Genomic DNA, 21,198 nt, shown 5'->3' on the forward strand with positions numbered 1-21,198 from the left:
AAGCAATAAGTTTTTTTGGAAGGGCGAAATTTGACATTTTGGTCTCTCCGTCAGGATTATTTTATGGAATATAACATTTAAGTATAAGTGAATACTTTAAGTTATATTCCATATATACTGTCAGGATGTTTGAGAGTGGTTTCGGGCCTCTAGGAGTTATATTGCAAAATCTAGTTTTTGGACGATTCTTCAGTTTTCTAGACTTAGTCAAATTTTAGGATCAGGACATTCCAGACTTAGCCAAATTTCAGGGCATTTGAAGATCAGGATGACATTCCAGACTTTATCACTCACCAACTTGACCTAGCTTGGACCTTCAAGAATGATACTCACTCCCCAAGCAAGACCCAATTAGCAACAAGAGCAAAACCAGGCCCTAAGGAAGACTCTCAAAGAAACCCTAATTCAGACTTGTAATAAGTTTTTTTGGCCTCACGGGGCACTGCCCCTCGACCTCGCCCTGTATCGCGACAGGGAGCGCGCAAGGGGCGCTGCCCCCAAACCCCCGTCGAAAAATATGGGGAAACTGCGTCGATAGAAGTAGAGAAAATTTAACCTCCGAGTTTGACATTGATTGGATCGACCAGGTAGATATAGAGGTTGAGACTGTAGCCATGGCAGAGGAGGAGCGGAGAGCACGAGCACAGACAGGAGATTCAGAGGCAGATAGTGACACGGATGTTCTTGATGTTGGTGAGCATGGCATGGTGTCACGGGGAGCGGCTATGGCAGTCGAATCATCCAGGACCTACCTTAGACGCCTTCGCAGGGGGCTGGGGCCGAAGGGTGCAGGCTCCTCTAAGCCATAGACTTGTAGTTGTATTTACCTTTGGTATTTGTATGAAACATTTGATGATGATCATATGATGACATGGATTTTTTATTCCATGAGTTTTGTAATATTGTATACATTTGACAATATTTATATATCTATGTTTGTTATTTTCTTCAGCTACAATTTGCGTTTATGCTAATGTGATTGATGTATACTATGTATGTAATCAAATGAGCCGAGTTTGATGATGTTATTGTGTCTTTAAGGTGTATTCAATAAAGGGTGTCTGAAACAAGTTTTAAATATTTAAAAATCTCTAAATTTCTTGAGTTTTTCACTATCCCGAGTCCAGCCGAGTCTGGAGCCGAGTCTGACGCCGAGTCCCGAGTCCGAGTCCGAGTTGGCCTTGCCGAGTTCGAGCCGAGTCCGAGTCCCGTTTCTTTGGGTTAGATAAACTCCCTCAGTAAACCATTACAGCCTACCCCCAACTTAAATGCCTCTGATTTGCTGTTGGGGAACAGCCATACAGATTTGTTTTCTTGAGGATGCTAATGCATTTGCATTTGTGGGGACATCTACACATCTTTTGTTTAGTCCAAATGTAGGTAGATTATCAAAAAGACTAAAGATTGATCACAATAAAACATAACGTCGGGAATCACAACATTGAACATAAAAATCATACATAATCCTGAAGATGGCATTCGGATTGTGAAAAGGCTAGAGTTATGGCCAAAAATGGGTCTTACAACATGCTACAGGGATGGACACTTAAATGTGTACAGTTTGAAGAGTTGGAATTTGAGGGTATGCAATTTCCAACACTACACATGGATGAGGTGGAATTGCAGGGTATGCAATTTCCCACACTACACATGGATAAGCAACACAGGGGAGTTGATTTCATAAAATAAGAAGACTAGGAAAAAAATTAGTGTTTCACAACATGTCTTGGAACATGAACCATATTGTTTCTAACACATACCTTGTGATAAAAAGCTGGATCTGCAATTAAGTATCTACTTTCTTGATACTATGGATGCAGACATGCAAGAGGTTGAAATAAAAGAAAAAGTTACATGACATTGGCATGATCCACAATAGATCACCTAAGTCATCTCTTAGGTCATGGCATCATCTTATTCAGTATTGAGCAAGAATTGAAGAAGAATGACAATAATGAACAGCATGATCCACAATGGGTCAGCTAAGTCATCTCTTAGGTAATGGCATCATCTTGTTCAGTATTGAGCAAGAATTGAAGAAGAATGACAATAATGAACAGCTAGTAAACAAAGTGTTACCATTGAGTTTTCCATCAGAGTAGTAACTTGGAGTCTTGAAACATGATACAGATGTTTTGGTACATTTGATTTGTAATTAGCTTGTTTATACCAGTTTCTAATTTAGAAACATGGATTCTATATGGTCTGTTTCTGATTACAATTAGTTATGTTTATATTTATGTACTTTGGACATGCAAAAACATTTTTATGGCCATCCGTATTGGAGATATATATGTCGAATTTTAGAAATGAGAATGGAAAACATATAAAGTGCTACATAATAATACAGAGACAGTTCACCATGGGAACTATAACCTGAAGAAATACAGTTTGGGCAAAAACCCCACAAAATGTCGCATGCCTCAGCCCCAAAATGTAAGATACAAGCCCAAAAGGCCATTGGCTCAGACAAAAATCACATTGTTTCTTCAGTTCTCCAGTTCTCTGTTCTCTCTCTTCAAATCTTCCTCTTAAGATTCTCTCTTCATGAAAGATGTGTTTTAAACTGAAGCAAAAGACTTAATAGAGAACCATTTTAACATCCAGTATTTAAATCAATTGAACCTCCATTATGAGCTGTTGATATATCTTCTTGTCTTATTTGGGATGGGCTCCAACGTTTACTACTACCCACTCAAGGTGTCCTAGAGACAGGTTTGGGCCACCCTAAATCTCTGTTATATATTGTCATCAGGACAGGTTCGATAATAATTTATTCTTCCATACAAGTTTGGTCCAGACAAATACTATCTTTTAGCTCATACAGAATCTACAAAGAGGACAGAATGGTCCGTTGGTGATCTAAACTTTCCTGCAAATCTTATCCTTTACTCACTTGTTCCAGGCACTGGTACATTCTGAATCAGTCTTTTTCCAGTCTTGGGGTGGACGTATACATGATGTTTAGGTGTCTTAAGGGGTATACAGACCATATGAATGCAAGGGATGAAGTGTTACATATACCTACTTGATCTGTTTTGGATCAAACAATAGTCACTTGTTCCAGGCACCTGTAATTCTGAATTGGTCATTTTCCAGTCTTGGGATGGACATATACGTGTTGTTTAGATGTGTTAAGGGGTATACAGACCATATGAATTCAGGGGATGAAGTGTCACATATACCAATTTGATCTGTTTGAATCAAACAATAGTATGCTTGACATAGTAATGACAGGCAAAAGTCATGACTCACAACGGGTAGAACCTAAGTCATCGGGTTCGCCGAATTTCATGGTTGAAGTTCGAAATTCGGTGAACATTTAAAAAATGTATGAAGTTCGTTTAAATTCGCCGTTAAATTCGTACAAAACACATTTTATTAGGTTTTTTAAGAACAAAATTCCTCCTGCTCGTAGCTAGGGCACATCAGATTTCTTCAAGGCGCGATAACAGAGAAACGGTGGGTGAGAGGAGATGATTTACATGATGAGCTACACCACGACAAGATCACATAGCATTAAGCACATCGTTGAATGTAAGTCTGCTCGTGATCACAGAAAAACAGTGGGTGAGAGGAGTCTGCTCGAAGTTGCGATGGCTGCCCGACTTTCGTTCGTTCCCTTCGATCCTAGCTTAGCTTTCATTCGTTTGCCCTCTCTCCCGTCGTGACTTCATCCGGAGATATTGAGTTTCTTATATGTAGTTTTCTTTTCTATAGTTAAATTTTTTTTAAACATATATTTTATATTTTAATAATTTACATTCATTAAAAGATTAATATTATTTTATTTACATTAACATTTAATATATTTAAACTTAATATTATTTTACTTGATTTGTTTATTTGTTTATTTTTTAATATTAATATTTAATAATAATTAAACATATTTAAATATCTAAATTTAATTTTTAAACTTATCAACTTAAATATAATATTATTTTAAACTTTAGTATTTATAAATTATAATTTTGTGAATATATTACTTATATTTAAAAAATAAAATTATATAAGGCGAATTTAATGTCGATTGTTTTTTTTGAATTTTTACCCTTGCTGAATTTCATCCGAATTTAATGGTTGCCAAACTTCATCCGAATTTAATGGTTGCTGAACTTGAATTCAAATTCGAACCCGGTGACTTAGGGTAGAACCATCATTTGTCGATGATTTGAACGTATAGGGGATTATAATTTAGGACAGAGGATGCATTGTATTCTTTTCAGTCCAACTTGCTATCTTAGACATAATTTGGGCCCAATATGTTTCTGGCATGATATTGAACTAAGCATTATGGTATCTTTTGTAGAACGAGAACTTTTTTTAGTGTGGTAGTGAAGAAGTATAATGATTTGTATTTTTATCATGAGTAAATATGATATAATAAAGCTTTAAATGTGCTTTAGGATGCCTGACGAGGTCAAAAGGGTGACTGGGAGTAGGGTCATTGTTAGCCTGATATCAATCAACAGCTAACTGGTAAAAATCAATTATTTAATGTACCCAATTAAGAGTAATATGATATCTGTATTAAGCTTAACAATTATTATTTTAACTAGGAGAATTTAGAGTATGATAATACGAATATAAACAACCCAATTTTAACCATGCCAAGGCATCCTTTCCTGTTTCCAAAGTCCTTTTTGAATTGTGGTGTGCGGATAGGCTTCTCAGCTGCTTTATCCTGTTTCCTTAATATGTTTTGATGAATGTTCTCAGTCAAATTATTCTTATACAAGTGTAGAAATTTGTCGATGTATGATGAAAGCCTATTGAATTTTTGTTGTCGTAATGTATCAATTTTTATATGTTGGTGCATTTTGTAGGTTGGAGCAGGTTGTATTTGAGGAGTCCACACACAACATGCGTTGTATAGGGCATGGATTTTCTGGAATAGGTACTCTTGCACAATTTCGAGAAAATGAGATTCAACAGAAAGAAGAAAGGAATTGTCAACAGTCTAGTATCAGTTTAGCACACTCACAAATGTTTATTAATGTAAGTAGAGTAATGGTTGATTTCTTCGTAGTTACTGTTCTATCTTTGGATGGGTTTGGAGAATTATTAGTATCACAGGGAAACAATTTTGCTACTATTTTAGTGGGAAATTGCACAAGCTACAAAGTATTTGTACGTTTGGTCCATATGTTTTGGACCTTTATAGGCTAACAAATAATAACAAAGTGATTGATAAGTCATTTTTTTGAATACTCCCTTGCTTGACAAGTTTTGTGAGCATCAATTATAAAATATTTGGATGAACATAATTAATGGACAAATGGTTCCTGTTGGTAAAATGAATTAATGCTCTAGAATCAATGTACCAAGCAGATTTTTTTTAGATTGTCTATCTTATTTCTAGCCATAAAAACAAATAGATCCTCCTTAGTTTGATGTTCTACAACACTGGGCTGTTTATTAGTCCCTTGGTTATTATTTTTGATTTGCCAACCATTTTGTGCAAAACTTCTTCATATGGCCTAGGTTTCCATGATTGTATCACTTGCAAGACTTTTTTATTGCCTATGTCATTTGTTTTGTTGCCGGCCTATTTGTTTCCACCACCAAACTTATTCCCCTTGCTCTTGAAGTTGGCTTCCAAAGCCATCTCGAAACTCTCATATCTGTTGCTACTACCTACCCAACTGCTTTTTGCACCCTTCTCGTTTCAAAAGCTTAGTACTCAAATCATCAAATTTCACGATAGCATCAATGGTAGTAAATATCAAGGATTTCAATAAAATATTGAAAGGTAACGTGAAAACTCTTTGGAGTGATCAACAGCATATCTTCTTCCTTTGTTCGTCCAATCTTTTTAATTGTTCTCTCAAATCTTTAATCTTTATTCTTTAACAAATGGTCTTGCAAAAAATAATTTTTATCTATTCTATCTGAGAACAACACATTTTTAAGGAATAAGGCTACAATTTCTTTCAATGTTTTGCTAATCTATCAAACATGATCTCCAATTTCCACTTCATGGAGCATTTCATCAGTTACAAAGGGCTTGGTAAGCTTCATATCTTTTTATCAAATCTGTCCAAATCTTTTTCCTATTGTTTTAAGTTGGGTTTCATTTCCCAAGACAAGCTGATCCAAGCAACTGTATTAAAAACTGGCCAAAAACCTTTGTTTCTAGCTATTATAATTCTTCCTAGAAAACTTTTGGTCACCCTCCAACATAAGTTTAGACAAATATAGCTAATTTTAAAAAGAAAACTTTGATCCATATGTTTTTGAAACAAAGTTTAACAGCAAAAAACAAATTTGTTCCTCCCTCAGATAGTGATTTAAAAAAATAGAGATTTCTTGCTAATTAAAAAGAAAAATTACTATAGTAGTATGTACAATCACTATAGCAGTTTATACAAGTCATTGTATAGTTGCCTCCTTTCTTCATATGTGTTGTAACTAAACTGTAAAAAAATTAGAATTCGTGGATTGAAAGCCTTTTTGGTTCTTGGTGCATACTGAGAAGCAATTCCTCAATTGTCATTGATCATCCTAGTCCCTTGGCCTTCACCTACTTTGTATTTGAAGTTGACTTCCCCTCACCATGGCTCTCGTACCTTATTTTTAAAACTAACACACAAAGAAACCGAGAATGTTGGAGAAAAAGACTTAGAAAGAGAAATAATTGATTAATAATAAAATAAAGAGGAGTGAACAGACAACTTCATAAACCTAAAAATTAAACCATTAAATTATTACTACACTACCAAAGTGACTTTACTATAAAAAACACATAAAATACCTAGGGCTATCTAAACCAACCATTATAATATGACACTAACAGAACATAGAGTGCTGACATGTTTGGCATCTCGCTTCATGGGAGGAAGCTCATGGAAGATCCTATGTAGACTGTTTTGATACATAGAGGAAAGGTACACTGTTATTTAAATGTTTGCCTTAGTGCCGCTTCTTAGCCCACAATATCCTGTAAGCATACAGATTCTTGACAATCTAGGTCTGCTATCATATGTGTTAATAATTATAATACTCTAAACACCCCACACTATTATTAAAAAAATAATTTGCCTTAATTGCATTCTTGAACCTTGTACATGCTGATCTGTTTGGTCCCATAAAAATTAAAAAAGTTAACTCACTGTGTTTGTAGCAAAATATTTTTTGCTATTGGTTGATGATATTTCCATGAAAATTCAGTATCTTTGAAACACCCATTGGAATGTTTTTCTCAGCGTGTAGCATTCAAAGCCTTGGCAGAGAACAAAATTGGTAAACAGATCAAGGATCTTAAGAATCACAATGGAGGTGAGTTTGCCTTAAAATAATATCAAGAATTCTGCAAGGAGGAATGTTATACACAGCTAGTATACTATTACAGACACTTAACAAATATTTACCATTATACATATATAAAATACATAGTAAAATTAAGTACACCAAGCTTTGTATGCAAAATACTGCATCAGTGAAAGTAAAAGCTGTCATATGGCTCTGATATCATGTAATTGTTTATTCATGGGCCACCTGAATGCTTCATTGATGCATATTAGCCTTGGAGTACTTGTGTTTCTCCTTCCTCATCTCGATCCTGTTCCATCCATCACCAATGAATGAGATTGTTTGACTAAGTTAGCGATTTTAAAGGATTAATTTGGGATATGGTTTAGGGCCTTCAGCAGTCCCTCACTAGTTGTACTATAATTGCTGATGCACGTTTTAGTACTGTTCATTGCTTTTGAGTTGGATCACTGAAGGATTGCATTTTACGTTTTAGTACTGCTCGTTACTGCCAATTACTATTTTCTGCATGGTACTGTATTAGTGGATCTTACTGGGGAATGTTGAGCATGGCTCTTATATCTTTCTTAGAAGCTAGAGGTCTGTTCACAGATTAAAATTTGCTAGGTTATTTATATAATACTCCTTTGTAAAGCCTAGTATTGGTTTATAAATGCACTAGGGTCTAATAGTAGAAGTATTTTGTGTAGGATGTAAAGACGCGAAAGAGATACGGTCCAGATCCAGCCTTTTTTCAGCGTGCACTAGAAGAGGAGCAAGGGAAACAATATGCAAACTGCTTAAATCAGGTCTCAGAGGTTGGTGGTGGGCATCGGAATTATAGCAGGCACACAGAAGAGCTGGAGGCATCTCTAATGCGAGGGAAAGACAAATTGAAAGCAATTTCTCATCTTTCTGCTGGAGGTTTGTTCAGTTGTCTCTGGATTATGTGTTTATCATTGGGGTATAAATGGTTGGGGATGTGTTCTTGCTATAAATTGTAGAGATCCTAAGATCAGATTTTCTATCCATTTAACATAGAAAAGAGAAGACATTAATGTTTAGTTTCATCTATTTTCTGTAATATTTTGTATGAAGTATGTATGCACCCATCTAACACCATACACTAATGTGCATAAGAATGGCTGGGAAAAATTCCGTCTACTCTTGTATTTCTAATTATCAGAATACATTTAATGGAAGCTCAACTAACACAGTAATTTCTTGGATATAAATGTCACTTTTTTGCTTGGGTCTTCCCTGACATTAGAATTCCATGCTTTTCACGTGTTTGCCTGATTTTAACCATTGATTTCTATAGCAGGAATCTGTCCTTGGAGAGGATAGTCTCTCTTTGCAGCTCTTAATGTTATAATATAAGAAAATGAAAAGAAATATGTTCAAATTATTTGAAAGTTGTTCATAGAGTTCTTGATGTGGCAATAAGCTACAAGAACTCCAAGAGAATATGCAGATCAGTGTAGGATAGAGCAATTGTTGCTATCTATCTATCTATCTATCAATCTGTTTATCAATCTATAGAACAACCTGAGGTTACTTATAAGATAAAACTGAAGTAGATCATGGGTCAGCATTATGGAATAGATTTAATATTTATGTTCACAATATATCTAAAAAAAAAGTTTAGTTTGATGTTTATGTAATTTCGGGAGTGTAAACTTGCAAAAGCCATAATGGCAATATGCATAAGGACTGCAAGTAGTGAGGTGAATGTGGTATGAATGCAAATATTCTAGAAAGGAGAAATGATAAGAGTAGTGCTGGCTACAGAAACAGTTATGCTAAGCTACAAAAACTATAATGCCACAGAAATATTAGCAGAACTAGTGACAACAACAAATATGATGCAACTGCAGAAAATAACAAATTACAAAACTTAATGTTTTCAACAGAAACAACTACATAAACAGTTTATAAAATGACTACAATAAAGTAAGTCAAACCACACAACATATTTTTTTTTTTCAGATGGTGTAAACAGAAATAGTCCGACAAGTGGGTCCTTCCTTATCTTCCTGCACTGCAGCAGTCCTCTGCTAACCCATGCTTTTATCATTAGTTAAATGCTTTGCTCATTTACTTGTAATAAAAAAAAAATGATGCAAAAGAGTGAATACAATATTAATATTTATCAGAGTCTCAACTTAAATTTCCCTTTCACACCATTCCTTTAGCCGTTTATATAGAAAAGGGTGTGAAATAAATTTGTGAAATATTCATGGTGTTTGCTAGGAAAATTTTACATAAAAAACATATTCAAATCTGTTGAAATAAATGTTTGCATAATATGGCTGGGTTTTCTAACCTGATGATTCATTAAAGACATACAAAAAACAACTGTCCTAATAATTGTACCAAGACATTTAGTCTTTAACTAATGGGAAATAAATTATGTTTGTTTATAGTAGCCACAAGTAGAGGCAGCAACTCCCTCGCTTATCTTTTAATATACAGCTATAGGATGGCAATAATTATTAGTAAATACAATCAAGTACTTAATTTTCTACTATTTTATTTCTGTTTAACCATGTGCAGTGAAAATGGTAAAAATATGTGATATGATATGAAAAAGGAGTACAAAAGTGATTGTTATGGCATAGGAAAATGCTTTGAAAGGGTACATAGTTGAACTTCATTATTCTTCCCAACTTAAGATTATTTATCATTGAAAGGTTTTTGGGTTGGTATTTTTTTAATTTCTGCCATTTTTTAATTTCATTATGTCTTTTATTGTTTAGTTTGCTTTTGACACTTCATGATAGGTTCCATGGTTTCTCTCTATTTTCAGTAGTTTCCAACTTTCAACCTTTTGTTTTTCAATCTTCATAACTCTCACAAGTTTGTTTTTTCTTCACTTTTTGTTTTTTGTTTTTGTTATTACTATAGGAGGTACTTGTTAATGTGTTTTTATTGCACTCATCTAACAAAGAAAGAACAAGAGGAAAGGGTTTAGAGAATCTAATCTAATCCTAGGAATGTAGGATGTAGTGAATGACTTGGTGAGACTCTACTAGACTTTGCTTTGACATCAATGAACAATACCATCAACATCAATGAACAATACCATCAACATCAATACCATCAACATCAATGCATACCAATGGACGAGCAATAGTTGAAGTTAAGTTCGATTCATATTCCAGTTGACCACACAAGGCAAACTTACAATCAGCAAGAAGCTAGTGGTATGTATTAAACGAATTTCACCACTAATCATCCACGAAATCGTCCATTCATCTAATCAACATAAAAGCAAATGAGAATTGGAAACCATACAACTTGTTGAAACAACACATTTCACCATATCTTCAATGAAAAGAGTATATTCATTTACAATTCTTAGTAACAATTTCTTCTCCTAATCTACTCTACTCCTAACTTCTAATGATCTAACTGCTAACTATCTTCTACTCTTCTACTGTTAACTCTTAACCTTCTCAAATGAGAGAGCTAAGCCTTATATAGTCTTCTCATTACAATTCGATAGCCCAGATTGATTCAAGATCAATGGCCAAGATTACAAGATAAAACCCTAATTAGGGTTTGTTACAACACCATTACATTGGCCAATAAGAGATGAGGGTAGGTAAGATAAATAATATTTGATGTAGCGCCACGTGTCACCTATTCCCTCCTTGAATGAATGTTGACTTGGTACCTTTTTGATTGAACAAATGGTGGCTAGCATGCCACCTTAGCCTGTATTGTAGACTTAATCAATTTGCCTTGAACAATTATGTCCTCATGTTTGGAAAGTTTTCCCAATCTTGAAATATTTCCTTCCTTGGTGCTCTTTGATATTGAAATTCCTTGATGTAGTTCCTAATTTCTTGATGTGAAATCCTTTGTACTTATGTCTTGAACTTGCTTTCCTTCATTTGTTCACCATCAAGGTGAAGTCTTCTTCATGGTTGATCTAGTCCACATCTTTGCTTTTGGAATCTTTGTCCTGAAATCCTCTTCCAATTTTGAAGTGTTGATCTTCCTCATGTTAACAGACTTGCAAAACAAACATTGAATCAAACACCAATAGGATAAACTTTATTTCAACCTTGGTGGAAAATTGATCATCACAAGGACAGATCAGTTCCTAAAACATCTGCATTATCCTTGCCCATTCTTTCACTTGGTGGAAATTTGATGCCAATAGGGACTACTTTGTTATTGATCTTCATTTGAATTGATTTGTCCCTTCCTTTGTATTTCTACCCTCAAGTGGAAATCTGACCCCCATCGGGACTCATTGTCCTTGAAATTTTGTTTGATTTGATCACCATTTGATGGAGTGGGAATTCGAACCCCATCAGGACACTTCAATGTTCCACATTTTGTCCTCACAAATAATTTTTCAGAAATAATTAAGGTTCTGATTTCAAATAGTTTTCAGACCTGTAAGCTCATGAAAATCAGAAATTCAACATTGGGCAACACAAATTCTTGAAAATACAAGAGATTTGATCAAAATCTGGAAAATTTGTCCTTAGAAAACCCGATTTTCAGACTTAGTGGCCAGATTTGATGCTTAAGTCTGAAAATGCACCCTTAAACTCAGAAAATGAATGATATTTCACTGTCTCAGGTCTGATTGCTGAGTTTAAAGGTCCGAAACATCTCTCAAAATCATGTTCTATTAGCTGGAAACTATCTCCTTTATGGCACAGTTCATGTACCTCATGCAACTTGCATTCACTTGGCTGGAAATGATGTGTTTTCAGTCTGAGATCATGGCTGCTAATGGTGTTCTCAGATCTAATTTTCAGAGTTTAATATCAGAATACACCTCTGCAACTGCAAGTTTAATGGCTGGGATCACTCAACAATCATGGCGCCTCATATACTTGGTGTGATTTTGCCCCAATCAGCTAGAAATGGACACGCCTGGGCATAAACAATGGCTGGGAGCAATCATTGGATCAACGAACAAGGGTTGGGAACAATACAATACAAATCAATGGTGGTTGGGAATGTCATGAAGGTCTGTGTGGTCTTCGTTGTGACATGTTGTGACATTTTCACACATCACCCCATTCCAAATGGGGACCTGTTGATGGTATTTTGACGCACTATGCAACGCATAATAAAATACCAAAGGGCACTCTATCTTCTCTTGAATACAGACTCAATTGCTGAAGATTTGCAAAGGATCACTTGAGATGACTCCAAGGTTCTTGATCTTAGGTCTTAACGTGCTGGATAGCTTCAATGGTATGATGTGATCTGCGGTACTTGTGAGGACATAGTATCTCGATTCAATCTCAATGGTTTGACGTTCTTCTAATGATGTTGCAATATCACTCTTCCTACTTCTATTGATTGTTGATAAAGAAAGTGAAAAAAGAGTAGGGTTTAGGAATGCTATTCTAAAACTAGGAATGTAAGATAATGGACAATCTCAAGTGAGCTCAACTAAGCTTTGCTTTGGCATCTTATGAACATCTCCACAACGCTAGTGCAATCTTATAAGGGTAGCTTGGTGATTTTCAAATCACTAACTCAAGCATAGACACCTTCAAAATGAAGCATATCAATGATGAATAGTAATTGAAGTTAAACTTAAGTTGAATGATTCTAGTTGACCATGCAAGGCGAGTATGCAATCAACAAACTACTAGTGGTATGGATAATGGAGCTTCACTATCAATCATGCACATGTATCTTTCACTCATCTAAGATACTCAATGTAAATTCTATTCTAATTCTTTTTGTTTTTTTAAATTATAAGCTCTCAGAAAAGGAATGAAGAAACAAGCAAATGCTCCGAAAAATTCAATAAGTCACCAACGCTTCAACGATTTTATTAATTCTTTGAAAAATCAAGCAACAATTCTTCAAAGTCTTCTGATTGATCTTCTCTCTAATTGCTGCTTCTAGTTTCTAATTTCTCATAAATGAAATGAGCTGAGCTTATATAGAGCTCTCAATTACAATGGATGGCCAAGATTAAATCAAGATCAAGGGCCCAAATTTTGCCACCTAAACCGTAATTAGGGTTTGTTATTATAAAATACCTAACTTATTTCAAAGCATTAAATGCTAGCCAATGGGAATATGACATCCATTTGGCACAAAATACAAGGAAAAATCCTCCAATAGGAAAATTTGATGCCACATAGGATCATAACAAACTTTCTTCTAGAATCATGTTGCCCTTATCCTGTTCGCTTTTTGCAAATTCAACAAATCTGGACGTCATAGATTCTATCTCGGTTATTGGGATTGCAGGCAGATTCTTCAATTGCTCTTCCAGGTAGTTGACTTCATCCAAGCTCGAAGTGAAAGTTTTCTCCCAATCTGGTCCAAAGTCTCGTCTTGCTGGCAAGTACAGTGAATGAATGGATAGCATCTAGCTGTTTCTTGGAAGGTGCTCCATTTGGTTCAAAGAAGATAATCTTCGCTTTCTCCATCAATTCTTCGGCAACAATGTCAATTCCTTCATTCTTTCTTTTCTTAAGAATAATCTCAGCCACTTCTAAAATCTTATCATGTATTGAATTGATTGCTTGATGGACTTGCGTACACCTACCATTGATGTCTTCAAATATGAGCTTCCTCATGCGAAGCAAGTTACTCCATTGTTGAAAATCAGGTGATTGTCCATCCTTTAGTATATTCCTTGAGTGCTTGAGTCCTCTCAAGAATCATCACGGTTCTGTCAAATATCTTCATTAACTCCCTTATGAATGCCTTTGCTCTTCTATAAGTTTTAGTGATCCAAGCATCCATTAGTTGTGCTGATGCTTTTATCTTTTCAAAATCATCAATTTTATTTGGAGGAGGTAGCGATGATAGTGAAGCTGATGGGTCATGTTGCCTTGTGGAAATTTGAGTTGCTGGAGATATCCTCTCAACATATTGTTCTCTTTCTCTAACTTGTTATTCTTCTCTAGTTCCAGCTTGAGCATGTCATGAACTATCTTCACTATGTCATTCATGTCTTCCAATGCTTGATTAGTGGTAGGAGGACCTAGATTGATTGTTTCCAAATCGAATTCCTTAGCTGTAATCTCTTCCTCGGGTTTATCTACCCTTGGAATGGCAATCCGTATGATTCTGGATCCTTCTTCATCTCTTGTCATCTTTGACATCCTGGTGGCTGCCCTCTTTTCATGTTCTTGATTTTTATCCAAGTAGCTATCTAGATCGAAATGATCTTGTTCTTCTTCTATCACCACATTCTTTGATAACCTTTTCCTTAACCATGCATGTATAGTGAGTCTATCTTGTCCAACCTATATCTCATTTACTTGCTGTTCTTCATGTGGATGAGATGTGATTTCTTGCTCTTCATCTTCTACGTTCACATAGGTGTCATTGCCTGCTATATCATTGGTTGGCCTAGGTGAGGCTATCTTATCTTGGAAAAGCTGTTGCTTTCCTTTATCATTCATTCTGTGATCAATGCTCGTTCCAACTGCTTGATTCATTTCCACTTGGTGTACAGATGAGAAACTGGTAGAAGAACGAGGTGCTTGACTTGTCTTATGTAACACCCAACCTGTGATGCACCTTGGCACTCACCTTGGAACCCACCTTGGCACCTTTGCAGCCACCTTGGCCAGGGTGGGTACCCACCCTAGCACCCACCCATCCTAGCACCCAACCTGTGACCCACCTTGGCACTTACCCTGGCACCCACCTTGGAACCCAACCTAGCACCCACCCACCTTGACTCCCACCCTGTGACCCACCTTGGCATCCACCCTAGCACCCAGCCACCCTTGCACCCAACCACCTCGACACCCACCCTGTGACCCATCTTGGCACCCACCCATCCTACCACTCAACTTGTCACCCACCTTGGAACTCACCCTGGCACCCACCTTGGCATCCACCTTATTCAGATGCTTCTCTACATTGTCTCCCTTTTGCTTGGATCCCTTGGAATGAGACGAATGAGTCGTACTTTCATTCTAACTTTCACTTTCCATCTCTTCATCAAAAGACTCCACTTCTCCCATCATTTGGAATGTCACTTGAACACCTCGGTCACTCAACATATTTATTTTAGCTTTTGTCCATCACTTTGTGTTTGATAGGATTGGTTTCATCAAGTCTTTCAAGTCTGTGCCCTCTACTTCAATCCAATTGACTTTCACCTCCTTGTTCTTTTCCTTTTCATATACTGGTAGAAGATGCTTTCTACTATCCTTTGTTTGGTTAGGAATGTTGAAAATCTTGGTTGCTCTGATGATCTCAATAGGTAGCCTAGAACACATTTTCTTTCTAATCTCCAAATCATCTGGTGCATTCATGAAATGATCTTCAAGATGTAGCTTATGTTTATGCTTCCTTCCACTAGTCTTCTGGATGTTGCCGTAGGGATCAAAATTGTTTCTAGGAGTATACGACATTAGGAGAAAAGACTTCTGTTGATGTGTCTAAAGTCGCATCGCTGCAACTCTATTTGACCAACGCAGAATAGAATGATCTCGCCGAGTATCCTATCCTCTCTTGTGTAAGGAAACCCTAATGCTGCTTTTATTCGATCAAAGGGGACAACCTCAAGGTTCCAAATGTCAATTCTTGACTGCAAGATAACTCAGTAATTGATGTGATTTGCTGGGAGCACAAGGGGTCTTACGATTTGCAACAAGATGGTCTGCTGCAATTCTCGGATTGCGAAATAAAATCAAAAGAGAAGGGTTTAGGAAACCTAAGGATAGTGATGATAACAATTGATGTAGTGGGTAGACAGATTTCGATAAACAAATTCTTGTTTTAGCCAGAGATACACTCACAACTAGACAAAAACTGTGCAATCTCCAAGGGATGAAGGATTTTTAGACCGGAGACATTCATTTAGGCACCCAATTCAGGCGCAGCCTAAGACGAACACCTGCAGCTGAACTAAGCACAGTTTGGGTTCAGATTAACCATGCACGGTGACCTACAATCAGCAGGCCACCAATGGTATGAACCTGAAATGCATCAAATACCCCTCCACACTTTACCATTAAAATCCCTACACTCTAATATTAACCAGTTGAAAGAAACCATGCAAACAAACTAAAATCAAAATGATAAACACCAAATCGATGTCCATATATTGATTTCAGCTGCCTATTACAACAATTTCTGCAACAGTTCTATTCTACTTCTAATTTGAAAATTGAAATCTAACAGCCTAACTAGAGTCTAACTATCTAACTCAAAAATCTAACCCTTTACAAAAGAAAGGCCTCTGCCTTTTATAGAATTTACAATATGAATCGATGGGCAGGATTGACTGCATCCAAGGGTCCTGATTTATTCCACAAAATAAGGCTGCCCATACCCACTTAATTCTTAGTTATCCCTTCAACCACAATTCCAATTACCTACAACTATTTGGCTTCAATTTGGGTATATCCGGTAGTTGAACATAACTGACTTGTGTCCCTTTGTTTTAAAATATCTTGAGCGGGACCCACAGACAACTCTTTACAATAAAAGAGTTTCAGTCTCTCAAACTGAATTTCTGGAATTTCTTCCAGCAGTGTATCCTTCTGCAAATGCACATACTTGCTGCATTATGAATATTCTTCGGTCTTTGGTCTCGGTGGTGGATTTCAACTTAGGGTCCATCGGCATGCTTCCCATTGTTTCATCGCTTTGCAGCGCGTTCTTCTTCCGGCGTTGGTCGTGATCGCGTCTTGTTTCAGGCTTGCTTTTGGTTCTTCCCGATGTCATTCTCCTGCGAACAATCAATTTCACCTTTAATAAATCAATTTGAAAAATTAATTAAATTAATTTAACAAACGTTAATTTTTTTAATGTCTGGCTTCGTCTCGGTGAAGTTCGGGCTTGAGAAGCTCTTTGTGAGATGTATCTTTTAAATGTTTTTCGCCTTCTCTTTCGGATTTCAGGACCTTTAGGCAAGTTGAGAGATTTCATGAGCTTTAGGTGTTTTAAAACTTTTTCCACTTTTCGACCTTTAATTGTTCGAATTTCGGCCTTTGGGGCCACTTTGAGAGATTTAATTTTGAACACTTCTCTTTATGGATTTCAGACATTTCAAGCGAATTGAGAGATTTTGGATAGTGCGATTTTAGTTGTTTCCTCCTTTAACAAACTTCGGCTCACTTGAATGAAATGAGAGATTTCATTTAAATGCTTAAGTTGGAAAACTTTCCATTGGCAAATTTCGCGCTTTCTAATTTTAAAAAAATGATTTCGTCCAAGTCAATGCTATTCATTTTAGAATTATTGGCTGATTTTGACAATTCGCAAGATTTTGTTTTTTTATCACCCCTCCCTATTGCCAAATTTTGGGTCTTTTCACCAAAATGCGAGATGTTCTTTATTTCGGGCATATTGGAGTTTTTTGGCGCAATCTTCTCCTTGAAGCTTTCTTCAAAGTTTGGGCAAGTGTCTTCTTTTTCCTGTGATTTTCGGCCAACGAAGGAAAGATCTGTTTCCTTAGCTCTAGTTTTCGGCCTAAAATGGGGAATAGCGCGATTTTGGGCATTTAGTATTTCGCGAGTTTTAATGCGTTTCTCCATTTTCAGGCTTTTGAACTTTTGGCCTCCAAGGAAATTCTGCGCGATTTTCACTCTTTGGTGAATTTCGGCCTAACAGGAGAATTTGTGAGCTATCTACTTTGATGTCTCTTTTGCCTTAAGTCTTCAACTTCGGGCTTCTCACGCGATTTCATTCCTTCACAGTTTTTCGGCCTATTGACTTAAAATGCGAATTTAGATTTTAACGACTTTCGGGCGAAATGTTGTGTTTGCGCGATCTTCACTATGCTCAGGGCTTTGGTTTTACTTGGTATTTTTGGCTCATTGACTTTTAGAGACCACCTTTGGCGAGTTTTGGAGACCACCTTTCACCTTGGCTAAAAAGTTACTTTCGCGAGTCCTTAAGGTTTTCGGGCCAAATATGTACATTGCGCGATTTTTAACTGTCTATTATCTTTTCGGCTTGACTGCCTATTTTTCGCGAAATACTGTTTCATTAATCTTTTCGACATTATAAGAAGAAATTTCACGATTTTGAAGTCGACTTCTTCTCATTTTCGGCCTACATGAGTAGCATGGCATGAACTTGGGTAATTTTCCGGTTAAACACCAATTTTGAGAGTTTGACGTTGATTTCCATTTCGGCCTTTAAGTCGAGCTTGAGAGCTTTAGTTGAATTTCAGCCTTCTGAGCCGATTTGAGAGCCTTTTATGACTTTGTCATTTTGGGCTTACATAGGCAAATTTCAGGAGTGGAATGATTTTCGGGCTACTAAGTGAATTTGATAGGTGAACTTGAATGCTATTTGATTTTCGGCCTAATAGGCGACATTACACGATTTGGATGCTTTGTCAATAAATCGCGTGATTTCTACTTGCTTCCCATGGCGCGATTTTTCGGGAGCCCTTGCTTTTTGGCCCTAGAGACCTATTTGCGAGACTCTGTGATCATGAATTTTTTAGTTCATTTCGGGATCCAAAGTGTTTTTGTGAGATTTTGAAATGCCCTCTTATGGCAATTTCGGACTACCGAGCCTAATCGCGCGATTTCTCTTTATTGAGGGAATTCAGCCTACTAGGTGAATTCATGAACTTAGATTTTTAGCTTGTGACTTTCAATTTGGAATGAGTGATTTTATTCGCCCTAAGTTTTTTGGCCTCTGAAGGGTTAAAATGGCGCGATTTATACTTGAAACGCTTTTGGCCCTGAAAGCTCTCTTTTTACGATCTTCATTTTGCTTCCCATTTCCGGGCTATAAGACAATTTTCAAAAATTAAGTTGTTTTTCGGGCATTTGGTGGATTTTGCGAGTTTTACTTTTTCGGCTTGTGAGAATGATCTGGCACGATATTAGACTCCTTGGTTTATCGGCCTAATTGGGAATTATGCGCGATCTTACCCATATTAGCCATTTTCGGCCTACAGACCTCCTTTGTGAGATTATGGAGCTTCTATCATTTTCGGCATTTTTGGCTATATGGCGCGATTTTGGTTTGCATTTTCGCTTTCTCACGCGATTTTCGGCCCTTAAGGATCATTTACGTGAACTTTGTTATTTTCGGGCCAAAAGACTCTTCTGCGTGAACTGGTTGTCATCGCGAACTTGAACTTTCTTTCCTCTTTTCGGGCTAAAGGACGATTTTGAGAGTTTCTTACGTGACTTAAGTTTTTGCCCTTAGTCTTCAAGTTTCAGGCCTAAAAGATTAAAATGCACGACCATATACTTTTTCGGCCTAGAAACTAGGTTCGCAAACGCGCGACTTTGAATGATTTTCAGCATTTAAGGCTATTTTGCATGGTTTTGTCCTCATTAACCTTTTCGGCCTATGGAGGGGATTTCGCACGACTTTGGAACTTCGCGTTTTGGTTTGTTTGGATTTTCGGGCTAGATAAGAACTTTGAAATCCAACTTCGGCCTATGAAGGTGAATCGCGAGTTTGGATGTTTTCCAATTTCTAATGGCTCTACTCTTAAACACCAAACTCAGGGGTTTTGGAAACAGCAACGGGACACTCCTCTCTCACACAGAGCAACGGGGGTCCCTATTTTGAAAAAATGGGGTGTGTGTGCGATACACACAACAACGTCCATTCCTCATCTATCTTCTCTGCTGCCTGCAATGATGGACACACTTTTAGGGATTGTCCTAGTGAAATGGGAAATGAAACCTTTGCCTTCAATTTGTTCTTTTGTACCTTGTTATATGCCATGATTTGCCTCACTAGCTCAAGCAATACTAGTTTATCTGTAGGATATCTTGGCAACATATAAGGTGGGCAAGAGCATCCTTGGACCCTTATTTAAGTGAACTTAGGAAACTGAATGAACCATGCACCAAACTTCTCCACTAACTCCTTTGCTTCTGGCGATAACCTTTGGCGAATACCTTGTTGTAGTGTCCTTGTGATATGCATAGTGAATGCATCATTCGCTCTCTTGTAGTGTCCTTGTGATATGCATAGTGAATGCATCATTCACCATCTTCTAGTGTGCCTTGTTAAGGTAGTGCAGTTGGGTGTAAGATTCACATTCTCTCAACTGTCTTGATCCTTTACCAATTGGTCCTCTGTATGTTAATCCTACGTATTCACAAGCCCTAGCAAGTGAATACATGACATATGAGCCTATGTAGAATGTCCTTGTCCGCTCTAGCCTCTTGAGCTGTACATCAATGTTATTGCTGATAATTCTCGCCCAGTTGATTCTCCCTTTTCCTGTTGAAATGATATCCGTGAAGTAGAACATCCATGTCTCAAACTGGAAGGCTTGTGGAATCCCAAAGAGTCGGCTAATGAGCGTGATCAAATCTCCAAACTACTTCTTGAAGTCAATCTTGTGGAGCTTGCCCGAAAGCTTAGATTGACGGGGTCTACGCTTTAGTACCCAATATTTGTTGATTATCTCTTGGCATGTGTCGGGATCATCATCATAAACCACCTTTGTGGCATCCTTGCCTTTATACATCATGTTGTTGAATTCTGGAATATGGAAAGCCTCGCTGATTGCATCTTTGGAAAGGTAGGCAAGCTCTCTTCCATCTGGTGTTACTATCGTTCTCTTGCTTGGATCATAACGCTTAGCACATTCCTCAATGAGTTCGTTGCACTGCACTGCTAAAGGGAAGCCTGCTGCATTCGCAATGCCGCTATCCATCATCGCTCGAGAGCATCCTGTTGGTTTGGTGGTGTACAATGGGCCTTGAAACTTGTTCATGTCAATCTGGCCTAGGTTGATATTGCCCACATTGCCCCAAAGTGATGTGATTTTGGACTCTATGATGATATTCTTTGAATCTTCCTTAATGAAGGCTTGCCTTGCTCCAGCCATCCCGCACCTGTGAGAGTAGTCTAAGTTAGTTTTGTGAAATAATAATTGATTTACAAACAAAACTTAACCGCCTAAACCAGGATGCATAACCCTAAGATGGATAACATAAATTCAAACCCTAGCTGCATTTTTAACCTTTAGCCAAATATGATATGATCATC

At 37.1% G+C, this 21,198-nt stretch overlaps 1 protein-coding gene across 1 annotated transcript in view; it reads left to right on the forward strand.

The window, feature by feature from the left end:
• The window catches only part of LOC131056780 (uncharacterized), a 136,246-nt gene that overhangs the window by 11,486 nt on the left and 103,562 nt on the right, over positions 1 to 21,198 (forward strand). Inside the window, exons 2-3 of the mRNA XM_057991044.2 lie at positions 4,827 to 4,998; positions 7,962 to 8,175. Of these exons, the coding sequence (XP_057847027.2) occupies positions 4,827 to 4,998; positions 7,962 to 8,175 (386 nt within the window). The remainder of the gene's footprint in view (positions 1 to 4,826; positions 4,999 to 7,961; positions 8,176 to 21,198) is intronic.

Source organism: Cryptomeria japonica, chromosome 1 (genome assembly GCF_030272615.1).
Source record: "Cryptomeria japonica chromosome 1, Sugi_1.0, whole genome shotgun sequence".
Classification (NCBI taxonomy): Eukaryota; Viridiplantae; Streptophyta; class Pinopsida; order Cupressales; family Cupressaceae; genus Cryptomeria; species Cryptomeria japonica.